The following is a 19,969-nucleotide window of genomic DNA, read 5'->3' as shown; positions in this document are numbered from 1 at the left end:
ACGCGCAAAGATAATCTTTCAAAGTTTGAAAGATTTAGTGAATTGTTTGCATAAAGTGTTAATGGCCATTAATGGTCATTAACACTTTATCATCTTCATTTGCATGTAATAGGACCTCCAGAAGCTGTTTGAGGAGCCCAGTGTGTGATTACTCACACGCCTAGGTGTGTAAACAGCAGCCTACACACATTCCTTTGTTCTCTTTGTGGCCGCCAGCAGATTGCATTGTTCTCCTGGAGGCTAGTGTAAACATGCTGTGGGGAGAACATCCTGCAGTCTTTGAATAGCTAAACAATGGATGTTAGGTTTAACTAAAATCCATCGCTCAAATGAATGCCCACGTTTACATGTTACGATTATCGCTCATTTTCGGCCCTCTGGACGAATTTTGAGCTATAATCGTTGCGTGTAAAATGGCCTTTACACTTATTCACAGTCAGATCTGCTTACAAAATTCTGATGTTACATCATACCTATTACATTATGTGTAATATGCATAGCTGAAATCCCATGATGCACTGCAGGCTGCTGTTGTGCTCAGTGGGAGATGTGTTTTGGCATTGGACCTCTGCGTACTGAATGGCATAAACTTTACATCTTTCACAATGCATATAAAGCCACGTAGAAGAACTGAATCAGTTGTCAGGCTGCAAAAACTCAATTTCCCCTACTAACTGCAAAAAAAGTAGTGAATAGCTTTGGTTGTAACTCGGGATCAGTGCAAGCAGCCAAAGCTCTAGTGAATGCAGCTCTACATGTGACTGGAGTAATCATAATGAAACTTAGCACTATGACACTTGCATGTCCTACAGGAGTGGTGCCTCCCAAGCACTCTCACACCATTACTTCTGATCTAATGGTTTCCCTCTTCCTCCAGGTTGAGCTCCAGTTCCAGCTGAACAGACTGCCGCTGTGTGAAATGCACTTTGCCTTGGACAGGATAAGAGATAATGGCGTTCTCTTTCCAGATCTGAGCGCAACACCCCCAATACCTTGGAGCCCCAACAGGTAAATCCTCCCTGTCCATCAGTCTCTACAACCCTCAGTGGCCCAGTGTTATGTCTCCTCTTTATGAGGAAAAGCTCTACAAACCTCTTATTTTCTTGGTGCTTCAATACCTCACCATTTTAAGATCTCCTCTTGCTGTCAGTGAATGGAGACATTCATTGTTTTACATTGAGAGGTTGAAAACTCTCCTGAAAACTTGCAACATTTGTTTCCAGTCTTGACAATCCATGGTTGACTTCAGACTGATACATTTTACCTGCACTGATGCATTGTAACAAAACTGTTAGGACCGGAGAGATATTTGTGCGCTCGTTCAAATGATAATCAACTCATCTAAAGGAATCCTCCTAACAGTCTGGTCAGAACGGCTGGTGGGGGACAATACGTCAATACGACCATCCAGCTTCTCACATCCCAAAAATGCGCCCCTCTCAGACTTTGGCAATGGGGTGAAATCTCTTTTCTGCGTTGTAGAGGCGTCTAGTGGCCAACAAGCTCTACACAAGCGGAAGAAGAGGCCACTACACACAAGGAGCCTCCGAGAGCCTCTTATAGGCCGGGGGTGGATCCACTTTTAGGGCCTCCGGTGACAAGACCGTCCATCTAATCACCACAACTCTCATCAATTGTATATCTGCCTCAGGTGGAACTGCAGGACGAGGATGAACAAAATGACAACTACTTCTAGGGACGAGATTATTTTTTGGCGAAGAGTATATATACATACACCTTTTCTTCAGATTTTTTTGGATGTGGCGGTGTCAATTATGTTGTTTTTCTTTTTACTGGTTCATATTTAGGTAAAAAAAATCAAAAAAATTTCCACCATTTTTTTTTTCTTTTTAACTCCCCTGTTAGGACCGATCATCTCTACAAAACACTGCAATACTTCTGCTTTATAATGTGTTGTGCCTTGGCCGTCATTCTATGACACCATACCACAGGCAACATGTAGTAGGAGTTACTAGAATAGCAGGGATTCACTAAGCTTCCGACTGGCATAACAATTGATCACATTGTGCTGCAGGGGGCTCTGTTCCTCAACCCACTCCATACAGACCACTCTTATTTCCACTGTATGTATATGACAGATGTCGCAAAGGGGTTAAATCTTATCCGACCACCGGGCAGGGCCCATATAATACCGTCCTCATGTGGTCATCTAACACTGGCACTAGTTTGACATGTAATTCTTGGGAATTGCATAAGTAGCTGCAGATTAGTTGCGTTCGGTGGCTGGACTTCCAGGCGGTTATAGAAAAGTGTATCATGGCACCGCCAGATAGTTATGTGCAGAAATAATCTTGGCCAGAAATTACGGATGCAGCATTTGCGCGCATTGAAGGTTCCTGATTAAATATTTATTTTTGGTGTAAACATATTTGGCATGAGAAATCCCATAGCACAACAATGTTTGCTAATCGAGCAGGCAGCGCAGAGCACAACCCCATCATCTAATCCACTGCCAGAACAATGGCGCCACGAACATGCTGCTCTGACACTAATTACACAGAGAAGAGGGAAGAGCCAACAGCAGCACAAAGATGATAATAATACTCAACTCAAAACCCAGAATAAATGCTGGCAGCTTTTTAATACTGGGGAAAGGGGCAATTACACAGAAGCAAAAATTTGTCACATGGTAATTCCTTTTCTGGTAGTTGGTAAGATTTTAGAAAACATTTGGTTGTAGAGGCCGTAGAATGTTGCAAGGGGCAAAAATGACACAAGGTGTAGTATGAGATGCGGGAATGGCACAAAGGGTTGCAATCCTGCCCCTTCTGGTCAACTTAGATGTTAGGTGTTAGAGTGTTAGGTCTGTGCTGACCCCCCCCCATGTATCTCTTCCCACCCATACTTTTTATCCCTGTATCTCCATGCTCCTCCCCAAAGATTCAACCATTTAACTTGAACTTTCAGCCTTTTACCAACACTTTCTCTTAAGGTGGATTTATATGGGACAAATGTCGGGCAAACGATGCCCGATACTCGTCCCTGCAAACACTCGCTCCCGTGCTTCTGTGTGGCAGCTAGTAGCGCTGTCTCGCTCACAGAGCAGCTAGCAGGGGGCTGCAGGAGATTTCTCTCCTCGCTGTGACCCATCCCTCTCCATTGACTTAACACAGCGGCCGTTCAGTATTGAACGGCTGCTGTTTACACTGAGCGATCAGCGTTGCTGCATAAACGATGGTCGATGAGCTGATCGTTCAGTATAAATAGCAGTCATTAAGGACTGAACGGCCGCTGTGTGAAGTCAATGGAGAGGGGCGGGGAAGAGCGCGGAGTGAAATCTCCTCCTGCCGCCCCACTGTGAGCCAGCAATACTAGCTCCTGTGCAGCAGTGCACGAGAGCGAGTATGTGCGGGCATGAGTATCGGGCATCATTTGCCTGACACTCGTCCCGTCTAAATGGGCCTTTACTTTTCCTTCCTCCTCTCACAGCTTTTCCCCTACACCCCTCTAGACTTCACCCCTGCTCTTCAACCTCTACCCCACAGTTCACCCCTTTAAGGGCTCCTTCACACTGGCTTTTTTTTTGTATCCGTGTTTTTGCAAGCCAAAACCAGAAGCGGGTCCAAAATATGGAAGAAATGCAAATCTCTCCATCATACTTTCTCTCTTTAAGTTCCACTCCTGGTTTTGGCTTGCAAAACACGGATACAAAAAAAGCCTGTGTGAAGGAGCCCTAACTGCATTGTTATCTTCTTTTCTCTCTCTTTTTTTTTTTTTTTTTAACTGACACTTTTTACCCCTCTACTCCTTAACCTTTCCCCTCTACCCTTTTCACAGTATTAGCGATGATTTGTTCAGAGTGCTTCGTTCTTCCCATGTTGTTGTTCTCTTCTCTGACAGACAGTGGGATGAGCTGTTAGATCCACGGCTGAACACCAAGCAGAAAGAAGCTATCTTGGCAATCGCTACACCGCTTTCTATTCAATTGCCCCCTATCTTAATCATTGGCCCCTATGGAACCGGGAAGACATTCACCTTGGCCCAGGCTGTGAAGCACATCCTTAAACAGCAAGACACCAGGTAAATTCTTATCTCAGTGCTCCCTTCATGTGAGAGCCTTGCATCTCCAGATGTGTAATGTCTAAGGCCTCCCTCACACAGCAGCGCTGCAAAGTGCCCTGATTTTACTTTCACTTTTGTCCGCAGCTTCCTGTGGCCAACAGCAGAGTTTAGCGTAGCTCATCATGGATAAGGTGCGCTAAACACCGAAAATAGAAAAAAAAATACTTGAAAATCGGGGCCTGCGTCGCGATTGAGTCGCTGTCAGAGAGGCTCCATTGAAATCAATGGGAGCGTCTTACCGCGATTAGTGCAGCGCTGAAAACGTTGCGCTAATCGCAGTAAAAAGCGTGTGCGTGAGAGAGGCCCAAGAGCTGTGCATGCCGGGGTGTGTCATATGTTCTCGCTGTGCGTGCCAGAGTAACATGCCTCCGCTATATGTGCCACGGTGTGTAACAGCAACATAAGAGTCTGGAAAATGAACACTAAAGAATGACAGAAAATGTTGAAAACTGTTATGCACAATCTTTACCCCCTATGCAGTAATATTCTATAGGAGCTTGTCACTGATGTTCACCTTCTTCTTCCTGACAGGGTCCTGATTTGCACCCATTCTAACAGCGCTGCTGACCTTTACATCAAGGATTATTTACATCCATACGTTGAAACAGGGAATCCACAGGCCAGGCCGCTCAGGTATCTAAGGATAATTCAGTACTGCCCGTTAATGTCCTAACGGGATCTGAACCTTCAGCCTTTGCATAAGAAGTGACGTCACATAAACCTTGTTTCTAATTGGCCGTAATTCTCATTTCCTGGGATGTAGGCTGCATTGTAAAGGATGGAGCTTTACATTTTGGATGTCCTCACTGCATCCAGCCTCCTGTCTACATGTATACATATAAATATAATGTTTACACCGTGCTGCATATACTCTTATAGATGTACGCTATATGATATAAGGGAGGATCTGGATGTAGCTATCACGATCAGAATGCAAGCCTCTATTCTATATACTTCAGGCTGCATCCAGAGGTCTGGGTAGGGTTGCAAAATAGAATCAAGCTTAGTATTATAAAGTGATGACTTTTTAATTACCGAACAGGGGATCGCCCTCCTTTTAATTAACTAGTCGACCCGTCAGCCAGTTGATTTTCATCAGATGTTGTCCGTCACTGGGCGTCTGATCTCTGGCGCTAAAATGAATCATTACGGGGTGTCAATGGGTACTCCTGCACATCCCCTAGTGGTATTGTGAGGCTGACTGCTCTGGATGGAGCTAAGAAGAGTGTTTGGGGAACATCTACATACATCTTAATCATTCGTTTTCTTAGTAAAAAATTGTGGGACTGTTTTTATACAGTTTCTTTCTAGACTTATTATTTCAGTTCCTTGCCATTTTTATAATTTTTGCCTGCCATCACTGATTGCGGACTGCTCAGACACTAGTGAGGATTTGTTATAATGTATGCAGTCTAGACAGCCCTGTGCCTAGTAAACACAACATAACTTGATGGTTTATTACACCATATCAGTGCAGATGAAATGTATCCATCTGGAGTCCACAATGCATTGTCAAGACTGAATTAAAGGCCCATTTAGACGCAACGATTATCGCTCAAAATTCGAGATAATTGTCGTGTCTAACTGCACTGACATCGTGCAGTTTTCGGTAACCATCGCTCATCACTGTAATGAGTCTTATCAGGGATTCACAGCGGGATACAGCTGATACTATTGTTTCAGCTGTATCCTGATCCCTGATGACAGGCTGAGTATGAAGAACACAGCTGTCCAGCTTGTCTTCTGCATCCTCTGCTCAGAGCGCTCAGCTGTATAACAACCGGGCGCTCAGAGCGGGGGACCCCCGCTTGTCTTCTGCATCTACCGCTCAGAGCGCTTGGCTGTATAACAGCCGCGTGCTCGGCACGGGGAACAGCTGAATGCAGAAGACAAGCGTATGACAGCTGGGCGCTCGCAGTGGGGAACAGTTGGATGCAGAGAACAAGTGGCCTCCCTCTTGTTCTCTGCATCCCTCGGAGCGCAATGGGATCACTCTACATTTGAGCGATCATCTTGTGATGTAAATGGCACAACGATTATTGGTCAAAAGTCACTCCAAAGACATCTTTTGAGCGATAATCGTTGTGTCTAAATGGGCCTTAAGCTGTAACAAAGCATCAGATGTGACGAATATTAGATCTGTATGGATCACCTCTGTGAACAAAAATGTTGCCATTTACAATAAGAAAACAGAAATCGGGAAAATGATCAGGAAATAAATCATGAAGTCTATCAGAAAGTTTCAGAACTGCTCATTGTGTACTGATGAAGCTACAAGATTAGACAAGCACTATAAAGGCTCATTTACACACAACGATTATCGCTCACAGTTTGTTCAAACGATGTATTTTGAGCAATAATTGTTGCATGTAAACGCTGCCATCGCTAGCTTTTTGAATAATGATTTTTAGTTCAGGATAAAAACCATTTTTTGGCCAGCCAGCTGAGGCATAAGTAAGGTTTTTTTTTTTTACACCTAACGATTTATCGTTCGAATTCGCTCGTGCAGTCTGTTTATACAGGCAGATAAATCGTTTTTTGGTTCACTGTACCAGCGGCTGAGAACGACTGAATGATCGGTACTTAAACCAAACAATTAGCGAATGAGCTAACAATCATATCATGTGAGCGACTGAATTATCATTCATCGTTCAATCATTGGCTGCGTTTACAATGAACGATTATGTTCATTTTCACTTGTTTGAACGATTTTTTGAACGATAATGGTCTTGTGTATGAGGGCCTTAACCCTATAGGGGATATATAAAGGATTTGTAGACTATATTGGCATACAGTTTTTCTGTGACAGAAGCGAAGCAGATGTGTATATCACAAGAGCGCTGGACAGCCTGATCTTACTTTACTATTCTGCCATTTGCAGGGTATATTTCCGAAATCGCTGGGTGAAGACTGTGCACCCAGTTGTGCACCAGTACTGTCTGATCTCCAGCACACATTCCACCTTCCAGATGCCCCAGAGGGAAGACATAGTGCGGCACAGGGTTGTGGTGGTAACTCTCAGCACATCACAGTATCTCTGCCAGCTGGATCTGGAGCCCGGTGAGTGCATTAGGAAATTCGCCATTTGTATGGTTAGAAAGCCAGAGGTCCTCCATAGACTCAGGGCAAGGCCTGGCTATATGCAAATTGTGCAGTCACACAGAGGGACGGCCATCAGCTGCTGGGGAGGGGCGAAGCAGCAGTGAGCTGTTCCTCGTTCCCACCTCCCCCCTCCCTCGTTTTCCCTCCTTCCCCGTCCCTTGGTTCCCTCCTCCCTGGTCCTCACCCCCCCAGATGGGCGATGATTAGTCACGTAAAATCGTCCAGCCAGAAAAAATGGCACATACGCTGCCGAATCAGATGGCCAATTTTACGTGCGGGGCCGGAAGAGATCTTTTGGCCGCGATCAGCCTGCAGCTCCCATAGAACCTGCTCAACTCAGAGCGGAGTTCTATGGGAGCTTCTATTGCCGGGAGCTGCCGGCGAAGGGGAGTGAGTTTATCTAGGTGAGGGATTTTCCCCATCCGATGGAATTCTGGGCTGCGGCATATATGTGACTTGGTTGCGGGTGTCTCTCATTTTCGGCCGAGATGCGTCCGTCTGAAAAATGCACCACAGTATAGTCCAAAGTCACTTAAACTTCAGGGCTATCAGTCTGTCAGGTTAGGAAGCATAAGTGATTGTGAATTAATTTCAAGTGTATTGATGCAACACGTGTCCTAGAGGGGCACCTGCCAGACAACCCCCAATCAGAGAATGGATTAGCAGGTGGTGGCCAAAGATCATTTCTCTCTCCTTATCTTGGCCGACTGATTCTTTTACTAACGTCTCTTTCGCTATTGGTAACATGAGGTGCTACCTGAAACTCAGCCAAATTGCACACGTAGTCCTGCTTCCCCAATGGATGGCACATTCCCAAGAATGTTTGCTGTCTCTCCTTGCACAGTCTCAAGAGCATGCAGCAAATACCAGGACATGGGCCTTTACATGAGGAGTGCTGGACAAGGCCAAAGAAGGGCAACAACCCAGCAGCAGGACCATTATCTGCTTGTTTGTACGAGAGTCCTGTAATTGATGCAGTTCCGCACTGATCTAGGGGTCTGTCTTATATTTTGGTTTTGTGTTTTAGGCTTTTTTACCCACATCCTATTAGATGAAGCAGCACAAGCCATGGAATGTGAAACCATCATGCCTCTGGCCCTGGTCAGTAAGAGCACGCGGATTGTCCTGGCTGGAGATCACATGCAGGTGAGCAGGTCACACACTACTTCATCCTTCAGATCCTCTCCTGATTCCTCCCATGAACATATGGCACGGATTTCAGGCAGCACAATTCCTTTGTACGGGATGTGTGGATGCACGTTCTACTAGAGCTGCCTACACATCGTACTCTTCAGGAGAGAAGAAGCAGAGCAGCACACAAATAGAAAGCTTGAAATGTTATTGTATCCGAAGATTAGTCCCTCTGGTGTACACACTTATTTTTGTGCAACATTTTGGATACAAATTGTGATTGTTCTCAGTAAGAGAAACCAAGTAATCTGGTAGATATGAGACCTTTTAATGGCTAACAAAAATACATGATGTTATAGCAAGCTTTCGGACCTCTCAGGGTCCTTCCTCAGGCAATACAATCGAACACATCTAAAGACGTATTGAATAAATACCAATAATCACATGGGAGGGCAGGAACAGGGTGAACTTAATAGCATTTAAATTAATAGCAGGAAGGCATAACCATAACAGTAAACTTGGTAAAAACTCATACATTGATTTGAAGGAATGCTGCCATGCAATAGGTGGCGCTGCAGAGGTATTGTTCCATCTTCCTTGTTTGCAGGTCTGAAGGAGAGACTTCACATTCCTTGTCCCTGGACTAACTATTTACTGTTATGATCATCCCTCCCTGTTATTTATCTAAATGCTATTGATGCCATTTTACCCTCTGTCTTTGGTATTTATCCAGTGCAAATTAAAGGGGTTGTCCCGCGCCGAAACGGGTTTTTTTTCTTTTTCAATAGCCCCCCCCCCCGTTCGGCGCGAGACAAACCCGATGCAGGGGTTAAAAAAGAAAACCGCATAGTGCTTACCTGAATCCCCGCGCTCCGGTGACTTCTTACTTACCTGGTGAAGATGGCCGCCGGGATCTTCTCCCTCGGTGGACAGCAGGTCTTCTGTGCGGTCCATTGCCGATTCCAGCCTCCTGATTGGCTGGAATCGGCACGTGACGGGGCGGAGCTACAAGGAGCCGCTCTCCGGCACGAGCGGCCCCATTCAGAAAAGAAGAAGACCGGACTGCGCAAGCGCGTCTAATCCGGCGATTAGACGCTGAAAATTAGACGGCACCATGGAGACGAGGACGCTAGCAACGGAACAGGTAAGTGAATAACTTCTGTATGGCTCATAATTAATGCACAATGTATATTACAAAGTGCATTAATATGGCCATACAGAAGTGCTTACCCCAACTTTGTTTCGTGGGACAAGCCCTTTAAGTTTATCATGTTCCTGCCCTCCCATTGGTATTTATTACATGTCTTTCGATTTGTTCCATTATTGCCTTAGGAAGGACCCTGTGAGATCTGAAAGCTCGCTATTATTACATCATGTATTTTTGATAGCCAGTAAAAGGTATATCTAAAAGATTACGTGGTTTCTCCCACTGAGAACAATCTAATTTTGCTCTGCTGGCTAGCATGGTATCAAACCCCTTTTTTTCGTTTTATACTTTGTCAGCCATATGTAGGCTCAATGAGTGAGGTGGATCGACCTGGCCAAACTCCTGCTGCAGGTTTTTTAAGGCATAGTTAAACCTTGGTCTGTCCTTTTCACTCGTTGAACTTGCAGTACATACGCCTAACGGAGGGTGTTAGTATGCTAATCATTGCACTACAATAAGTCAGCACAACAGTCGTATTTAATATTTGGATGCAATAAAATGTCAAGCGTTCGGTTGGTGTTCTGCTTTTCATCTCTTCCCATCAACCTATCCTTCCCTTCCACATATAGTAAAATTCCTATTAACTGGCAATAACAGGACCGCTACCAGATGATCAAATGTCTGGAGGATTGGGCGATTATAGAAAAGTGCTTTAAGCCCTATTTACACTGATAGATGATCGCTCAAAAGTCACTCAAACAATTGTTTGAGTGACAGTTTTGAGCGATCATCTTTTCATAGTTTATAGTAGCTAATATATGCAGTCGGAGCTGGGCACAGCCGCGGCCGCTAATAGAACAATACAGCTGCTTTGCATAGGCGAACAGCTGTAGTGTTCTCTGTGCTTACAGCCCGTGCCCCGTTGTGAATTCACAGCAGGACACAGGCACAGAGAATCTTATCAGCGCAGCTGGCTGATAACAGCCTGCTCCACTGATAACAGTTGATCGCTGAATTCTAGCTTACTAGAACGGAGCGACTAACGACTCGTGCTCGAAAACAGCATGATGTCTCTGTAGCTCAAAAGACAGTTTTGAGCGTTTTTTTTTTTTTTATTTATTTATTTATTTTTTGAGCGATTCTTGTGTCTAAAAGGGTTTTTACTGTACTTAGATAATACAAGCCCCTGAATCACAGTAATATCCTTTTCTATTCAGTCATGAGTTGTTAGATCCTGGTAACCTGGGTGCCTGTCAGTATTACTGCCATTACAATCTCCTCATCTCCCAGCTCTTCCCGACTCCTGAATGGCACATCTCAGTATTAATGCAATATTATCCGTGTCGGCAATATATCGCAACTAATTCTACCCACACCACTCACTAGTTTGTTACAACAGTTCAGTGTAAGGCTGAGGTCACACGGGGCGGGATCGCTACGGAATTTCCATGCGGACCCTTCGCACCGAAATTTTGCATGCCTTTTTAAAACTGGGACTAAGCCGCTAAGTGGACGAGATTTGTAAAAGTATCATTCACACACTGCGGACAAGCCATGCGGAAACTGACATGTGGAGCGTAATTCAAATCTGCGACATGTCAATTTTGGTGCAGTTTCAGCAGTGGACTCTCTTCTCTCTATGGGGAGAGCTTTCCACAGCGTAATACAGACTTAAAAGCAGCTGCAAAACCCACGCCAAATGCATAAATCTCGCATAATTTCTGTGCTGTCCTGCTACAGACATTCCGTGAGATTACTGTCCCGGGTGACCCCAGCCTAAGAGTTATCAGAAATATTTGCCTTTAATGATACCTTGTAGCACGTCCATCAGCTATGTAAGTAGGACTGGGTCAGCATATAAATGGAAGGTTTCCATACACTGACAGAAAGCAGCCATCTTGAACAAGGTGAGGAACTGAAACGCAAAGTCTATTAGAAAGCGATTGACTTTTTCATGATATCATGATGGCACCAACCCCCTGTGTCGTCATTATAACCTTCCCTCAGGAGGTCCAGGCTTTGTTACAGCTGCATTGTAGGTACGTTGCAGTAACGCGGTGGTCTCACAGACCCTCTGTTCTATCTCTTACAGCTCAGTCCGTTTGTCTACAGCGAGTTTGCAAGAGAGCGGAACCTCCACGTGTCGCTATTAGATCGCTTGTACGAACATTATCCAGCTGACTTCCCATGTAGGATTTTGCTGTGTGAGAATTACCGCTCTCACGAGGCCATCATCAAGTAAGTAACTCGTTAAGGAGATCTTGCCACAAATAGAAGTAGAGCTCTATCAGTAGATCTCAAAATATTAGGACATTTTGGCAATTTTTGTCAACGATTGAAAATGCTTCTTTGCATAGTTCTTTTCATACCAGCGTCCACTTGTTTAGATGGTCCGTTATGTGCAGTTAGAGCGGTCTCTTTGCCTGGCTGGGCTCTGTATTGCTCTAGTCGTAGACTTCTTTTCATCACTAGGTGTCCTACTAAAGCTAGTCAGTTCTGTGAGTGCAGATTTGTGGTGCATCAGCCCTTTACACTAGCAGATCGTGTTGTCTGCAGGAATGCTTCCATGGGTCATTATGCACTCAGAAGGTGACTTACCTGAAAATAACCACCATTTACTATAGTTTTTGATGTTCTAACAACATCTACGGTCCCTTGTGGCTTTTATTGTGTGGTGGGATCTGAAAGTGAATGCATAAATCAGATGACAGGTCAAGGCATCACATCATGACTAATGCACAGCCCACCCACATGTTCAGTGCAGAGCTCAGAAGTATAGAGAACCCGTGGGCTTCCTGAAAGCAGTCACAAGTATGGATTGTTGCAGTCGTATATGCCCATTTGTATTATAACCTATTCTACATGTGATCCCGGTAATACGTAAGGGCGTATGCATCATTGCACTCTGAGCGTACTCTGAGCATACTCAGAGCGCGGAAAACCTAGAAACCAGGACTGTAGTACTAGGCAGTGACTGCTGTCGGCTCTCCCCCTCCCACTCCTGGATAGCTGTACTCTGCCTCTCCCTTGACATCACTACCATTAAACACCCCCCTCACTGACAAGTGTGCTTGCTGGATTAACCCTCTGAAGGATGCATGTGATGCACATCACAGACCTCCGGGTGTGCTTTCCTTCAGAGGGTTAATCCACACAAGTCCAGTGAGCACACTTGTCAGGGGTAGTGTTAATGGTAGTGACGTCACAGGAGAGGCGGAGTACAGCCAATCGGCCAGGAGTGGGAAGGAGAGCTGACGGCACTCGCTGCCTAGTACTACAGTCCTGGTTTCTATGTTTTCCACACTCCAAGCATGCTCAGAGTGCAATGATGAATACGCCCTAAGAGAGTTTGGTTTATGGATCCAATGATGAATACGCCCTAAGAGAGTTTGGTTTTCTCTTTTAATGATGCGGAACCCCATTGTGGGACAGTGATTTTGCAGGGTTAACAATCGAGTGACTTTGTAAAGGTTTTGAGTTATATCATGAATTACATGCGGAATGGAATCGCTGCCTCCAGTCATCTGTAAAGCTGCAATCGCACTACTTGCACTCCCCATCACATCCTAAGCTGCTATCTCAGTTCGTATACTCCAGTCACTTCCAGAGCTGCATTCACAATTATGGTAAATAAATGGCATCCATGGTCACTAGATTGTATCCACATTGGTGGGATTAGTAGCGGGTGGCGACGTAACATCTGATATTATGTAGTCTTTCTGTCCGCACACTGGACCCATGAATCTGTTGACCCTCCCACCTTCGTTCATTTTCTACTAACCCATTCATCTGGATGTCCTCAGCCCCCCGAGATCTGATCGTGCCGCCTCCCGGTAATATATGACATAACGATCAGCTGTGTATCAGTAATTCTCTTCCTCTGAGCACAGAATGTTCTCACAGATTGCGGTGACGTACTCGCTAATATACAAGGTGTCGCTGTGTCTGTGAATTCACAGCTGTGGCTGGAGTATCGGCATTTGCATTACACATCGCCTGGAAACATGGAGCCTTCCACCCGCTTGTTAGTTGTGTGCTTCCCTCCTCATCCTTCTCTAGCAGACGCAAGCAAATCTAGGTCAGAAATCAAAGACGGGATCAGGCGAATATGACAGCCCAACGCTACCACAACCTCCATCATGTACGCTGAGTCATGCTTTAATCCTTTTAGGCTTTAGGGACGTGAAATGCGTCAACTGAGCAATGAAAACCGACACAGAGGATGGGGAGGGCTGCTATATACAAAGGGTTACTGTATTTTTTTATTTTTTGCTGGGGGTGGGGTAGAGCTAGTTCATCTTGTCGAGCGAATGTGCTGAAATTTTGACGCGGATGGCGGCTCTGTGGTAAGGATTGCACGTCCTTATCACACAGCTGCCGTCCGGGTCCACTTCATAGCAGGGGAGGAGAGCATGCGGAATCCAGCCCTGACCGCAGCCGGCGACCCTGCGTACCTGTCAGTGTTGCCTTTTTTTACTCTTTACTGCGGATGGTCTGGACGGCTCATCGTTGGACATGCACAATAGGAATTTTTGTGTAAGACGCAGGTGCCCGCAGCCAATCCAGAATTGACATTCCAGATAGGCTGCAGGTTGGACAACTTCCATTGACTTAAAAAATGGAGCCTGCTGCGATTTGGTTTCCGCTCATGTGCATGAAGAATCACTTTGCCATAGCTTGGTCTGGACAGTGTTTGCTGGGGGAGTTCAAAATAGATTTTTTTTTTTTTACTGTTTTTCCCCTTTGAAATCCTAGGAGTATCTTATTAGGTGCGTCTTATTGAGCAAAAAATATGGTATTTGTTTGCACAGATAAAGTCTCTGTTCCCCGACATCAGATCTATCATTAATTAAGTCTAATCGATATTTAAGGTAGTAATAGATAAAATAATCCCCCTGATTCGACCACGTAAAAGCTCTGGTCACGTGGCGGAGCAGAAGGGCCAACCTGTTTGCTTCACCAAAGGAGTAACTGTGGTAGGTAGGCTCCTCGTGGTAAGCTCATTTGGGCATGTAGCATTCTATTTAATGATGATAGAAAGGTATTGGGCTTTTGACAAACATGCTGGATTGTGGATCACCCCTTTAAGTCTTTCCTTTGTAAGTTTTGTGCTTAGGACCCGCCATCATTTTTGTAGCCCGTCTTTAGACTCCTTCTATTCTATCAATGTCCTTTTGTAGATGAGGTCTCCAAAACTGAACACTGTATTCCAGATGTGGTCTCACCAGAGCTCTACAGCGGGATCACAATCTCACTCTTTCTACTGGTCATATACCTCCTTTCCCTACTACCTAACCGCACTCGCGACTCATTTTTGAGCTTTCACAAAACGGAACCCCTGATTTCTGGAGTATGAGAGGGCAGTCTTCTCCATTATGTTTGCGTTTCTCAGTCGTCTGCTGTATACTAATGGCTAGTTTGCGGGTATACAGCAGGGGATGGAAGTATACAAATTACACAATTTAACTCTGCCTCCTTTTACTCGTTTTATTACCTTAGGTTATGAGGGTTGTTGGTCACCTCAAACATAACACATGCCAATAAAAATAAGGAGGTATTCCTATCTTGGGAATCCTATTTCAGTTTGTTTAACTTTGCAAAATAAGGCATTCACCCATAGGGTGGTTATTTGCAAAATGCTCCGTTCTCCAGATATTTCAGATATTGATTCCTCTGTTCTCTGGTTGTCAACTGCTTGTTGCCAGGGAAACGGACCAACTCTTCTGTGGAAAGAAATGGCAGAGGAGGCCGGCGCTTGTACACCTCTTTCATCTAAATCTAATGGCCGGGATCCCAGGAGCGAATACGCACTAGCTTTTGACCCGGCCATCAGCTACCTTTGCGCTCTGCTATACAGCACTTGGTCTGTGTTTCCCTGGCAACGAGCAGTGCAGAACCAAAGTGCAGAGGAATCAATAGCTGCAATATCTGGAGAACGGAGCATCTTGAAAATACATGTGCGCAAGTGGCGGCCTGTAAATAGCCGGTGTTTCTACACGTGTGAGGAAAAGACATGAGTTGCACTATTAGCCGCCCTGTATTATTGCAGCTCCATGTGTAGAAGGACCTGTGATTATCACATGACAGTCCACAGATCCTTCATCCCTAGTCTGCTGGTCTGAAGTGAGTATTACCCCATAACTTTATATATTGGTCTTGGCACTCTTTATATTGGGGTCAGTTCACATCAGTGTTGGGGGTTCCATCCAGGATCCTGTTGGCTGCCGGACACCCAAACAGAAACTTAGCAGACCCTGTTACAGTCAATGGGGTCCATCCGCTTCCTTCATATGAAGGATGCATTTTGCCTTTTCTGCCCCCATAATGGAGCCGGGAAGCAGAAACCATTATCACAGATGTAAATGAGCCCTCAGTTTGGTGTCCAACCGAGCAATACATCTGCTTGATTGTTCTAGGAATTGGATTTTACTCCCTTAGATCTGTTATTGAAATTTAATTTGATAATGATGCCGTTAACTCATTAGTGACCAATCTATTTTGTGCCTCAGGCCTCCCTCACACAGGTGCTGCCGCACTTTTTGTTTTTATTGGGAGCCGCCCAATCGCAGGGCTTTTCAGCACCACGATTTTCGAGCAGTGTCGCCTCTATTTTTCTGTGTTTTGCGCTCCTTATCAATGATCTGCTCCAATGCTGTGGCCAAAAACAAAAAGTAAAACGCGGCAAAGCGTTGCAATTTAAATATCGACTTTTACCGCAACGCTTGTGTGGGGGAGGTCTTAGGTCTCATCTCCACTTGCATGCACGGATTCCACTGCTGAATCCTGTAGCAGAATCAGTGTGTGCCCGCGGACATGGAGAGGAAAAGACAGTTTCTTTCCTCTCCAGATCCAGCGCGGATCTCCTCTGAGCCGGCCGGATCTTTTTTCTTCAGCACAGCGGATGTGTCCAGGAGTGCCGGCCGACGTGCCCAGCGCATGCGCAGTGCTTTCTTTTTTGTTTTTGACTCTCCTGCTTTCCTGGGGGTTCGCGGCACAGCCTGCTGCATCAGGAATGGCTTCTGTTTAAGCCGTCCCTGTGGGATACACAGGAAAATGCATGCTGCAATGTCTTCCTGCGTGTGCGATCTGCGGGGTTTGTTTTTAAAACATTAAAATTTTAACTTTCACACGTTTGTTGGTTTCTTAGATGGACTTTAAAAGTGATGGTTTTCTCACCAGTATACTATACATCACAACTTGTGTAGTGCAGTGTGGTGTACTTTTGGCAGCTCTCCTATCAGACCCTGGTGGAGGCAGAATGTTATAGGCTGCCTCGCTGGCAGACCCAGGGATGTTGAACCTATTGGCTCCTCGCATTTGCATTACCGGATGTCGATGGGTGACACGGGGAGTCCTGTCAACTGCTTATATGGCGCAATCACTGCTTAATGGAATAAACCTGAGGTGTCTTCGCACTTTGCTTTTATTTCTTTTTAATTTTTTTAAATTTTTACACCTTATTTGACTTAAATTTCAAATATTTTTAGTCCCTTAGGAGACTTAAACTTGCAATTGCTTGATCACTTCCACAATATACTGCAGTACTTTAGTATTGCACTGCCTTTTTTTTTTTAATGTTCCTGCTTATGGCATGTCTTAGTAAGGTTAAATACATGGCGGCCCTGAGGCCTTCACTAGGCCGAGAGCTGCCTTAGCAACTGTTGTCACTTCACGCTTCCATTATTGAGGGGCCAATGGTGAGCTGGTGCTGGGGCTCCCTCTTTTGGCTGAAAGTTTACATCCTGTGGTCAGGATTGTCAACCGGCTACAATCGGTGCTAGATTTCAAGTGTTTTCAGCGGGTATCCGCTGTCAGAAACAGCCAGAACCCATTAGGTATAAAAGGAGCTCAGTTACCGAGCCTGCTTCTTGCCCACTCTGCATCTCTGTGACGTACATGCTCATCATGGAGAGGTATGGAGTTAAATGTGTAACACTAAAAAAAGACATCTGTCCGTCTAGTTTAGCCTATTACTCCCCATATTGATCCAGAGGAAGGCAAAAGCCCCAATGAGGTAGAGGCCAATGTTTCGTCATTTTATGGGAAAACATTTCCTTTCCAACTCCAGTCTTGCAATCAGAATAATCCCCGGATCACCAACCCCTCTGAAGTAATCGGTGACTATAACATGTAATCTTGTTATGCTACTGAAAGGCATCCAGACCCCTCTTAAACCCATCACCGTGTCCTCGGGCAAAGAGCTCCATAGTCTCACTGCTCTTACAGTAGAGAACCCCTTCTATATCGGTGTAGTAACCCCTTCTTTCCTCTAGATGTAGAGGGTGCTCCCTTGTTACTGTTATAGTCCTGGGTATAAAGAGCTGATGGAAGAGATCTCTGTATTGTCCTGTGATATATGTATACATAGTCATTAGAGCGCCCCCTTGTTACAGTCCTGGGTATAAACAGACGATGGGAGAGATCTCAGTATTGTCCCGATATCTTTATACATAGTTATTAGAGTACCCCCTTGTTATAGCCCTGGGTATAAATAGATGATGGGATAGATCTCTGTATTATCACCTGATATATTATACATAGTTATTAGAGCGCCCCCTTGTTGTGGTCCTGGGTATAAATAGATGATGGGAGAGATCTCTGTATTGTCCCCTGATATATTATAAATAATTATTAGAGCGCCCCCTTGTTGTGGTCCTGGGTATAAATAGATGATGGGGGAGATCTCTGTACTGACCCCTGATATATTATAAATAATTATTAGAGCGCCCTCTTGTTGTGGTCCTGGGTATAAATAGATGATGGGAGAGATCTCTGTGTTGTCCCCAGATATATTTATACATAGTTATTAGGTCGCCCCTCAGCCTGCTAAATTATCCCAATTTTGGTAACCTCTCTGGGTATTGTAGTCCGCCCCTTCTATTTATTACTTTAGTTACCTGGCTTTGTACCCGCTCAATCTCTGATATGTCCTTGAATACCGGTGGCCAAAACTGTCCACAATATTCCATGTGTGGTCTGACCAGGGACTTGTAAAGAGGAAGAACAATGTTCTCATCATGTGCCCCTAGACCTCTTTTTCTTTTTTGCTCTTTGCAGCAGCTGCCTGACACTGGTTGCTCCAGTTAAAGAGTACCTGCATTTTCACTCTGGAGCGCTTTTGCTGCTTTTGGCTCCTTCTGGCAGCTGAAGACTGCGCCACATACTTCTTATATATTGCTGTATGAGGCCGTCTTCAGCTGCCGGAAGGAGACGAAAGCGGCCAACGGAGCGGGAGCGCTACCAAAGTGAAAGTTCAGGTACTCTTTAAGTTTACACTTATATAAAACCCCCAAGTCCTTCTCCATGTCAGTGTTCCCCAGTGGTTTCCCATTTAGTGTGTAATGGTGACATATATTTCCTGCCCATGTGCAGAACCACAACTATAACTTGGTCTGCGGCATTATTTTTCCATCCAGAGAACCGGACACCTGACTAAATGGAAGCGAATGAAGCCTTGCACTTTGCTTTCCATTTTTTTTTGGTTTTGCTTTTAAATCCCATTGAAATCAATAGGTAAAAACGGATTCGCTTTTTTTCAGTTTCTCTCTTGAACTGACCCCAACGCCGGTGTGAGAGCGGCCTAAGTTGTAGAAAACGTAACAGTACATTGTTTGGTAACTTTGTAGATTGTTTTCCTTGTGGAGCTGACCTGTTTGTCTTCGTTGCTTCCAGTTACACATCTGAGCTGTTCTATGAAGGGAAGTTAATGGCCAGTGGCAAGCAGCCGGCCCACAAAGATTTCTACCCTCTGACCTTTTTCACTGCGCGAGGAGAGGATGTTCAGGAGAAGAACAGCACCGCCTTCTATAACAACGCTGAGGTATGCGGAGGGTCGGAGACCGAACATGGCGGCTGGGCAGCCACGGAGCCACTTATATATAAGGCTATCACAGCTTAGAGCTGTCAATGTATAGGCAGGGGAAGGCTGTAAACCATTGATGATTTGCTTTTGATTATCTGGCATACCCATATACTCATCTGTCCACCACCTTCAGACCATTTTTATTTCTATTTCCAGGTATTTGAAGTAGTAGAACGTGTGGAGGAGCTGAGAAGGAAATGGCCGGTGGCATGGGGCAAGCTAGATGATGGCAGCATTGGAGTGGTGACTCCCTATGCTGATCAAGTCTTCCGGATCCGGGCTGAACTACGGAAAAAACGGCTCTCAGAAGTCAGCGTGGAAAGGGTGCTCAACGTCCAGGGTGAGTCCAAAGTCTAAGGGTTCATAATCTATTACAGGTAGATGTTTTATAATTTACTGGGAAATGGGGTGCAGGAAACCTCAATAGAGGTCCTATAAGCAGGTTATGTATCCAATACATAGTAGAGTAGACACATGCCTTACATATGGACTATGGATAGAAGATGTGCTATAGAAGTGAGGTTGCAATGTACACAGTCCTACAGATGGCAAAGACTTAATTTTTTTAAAGGGAATCTGTTGGCTCAAACATGCTGTCCAAACCACTGGCGTAACTATAGGGGAGATGCTGGTGCTCCTGGGCC

General features: G+C 45.1%; 1 protein-coding gene across 2 annotated transcripts in view; it reads left to right on the top strand.

Moving 5' to 3' along the window:
- Window positions 1-19,969, top strand: part of HELZ (helicase with zinc finger) — a 70,624-nt gene that overhangs the window by 30,345 nt on the left and 20,310 nt on the right. For both annotated transcript variants that reach the window (XM_066587297.1, XM_066587298.1), the window contains exons 13-20: window positions 878-1,008; window positions 3,862-4,041; window positions 4,615-4,716; window positions 6,965-7,143; window positions 8,213-8,331; window positions 11,556-11,701; window positions 19,136-19,283; window positions 19,482-19,665. In XM_066587297.1, coding sequence (XP_066443394.1) covers window positions 878-1,008; window positions 3,862-4,041; window positions 4,615-4,716; window positions 6,965-7,143; window positions 8,213-8,331; window positions 11,556-11,701; window positions 19,136-19,283; window positions 19,482-19,665 — 1,189 coding nt within the window. The remainder of the gene's footprint in view (window positions 1-877; window positions 1,009-3,861; window positions 4,042-4,614; window positions 4,717-6,964; window positions 7,144-8,212; window positions 8,332-11,555; window positions 11,702-19,135; window positions 19,284-19,481; window positions 19,666-19,969) is intronic.

Source organism: Eleutherodactylus coqui, chromosome 13 (assembly GCF_035609145.1).
Source record: "Eleutherodactylus coqui strain aEleCoq1 chromosome 13, aEleCoq1.hap1, whole genome shotgun sequence".
Taxonomy (NCBI): Eukaryota; Metazoa; Chordata; class Amphibia; order Anura; family Eleutherodactylidae; genus Eleutherodactylus; species Eleutherodactylus coqui.
This window is presented reverse-complemented; position numbering and strand designations above follow the sequence as displayed.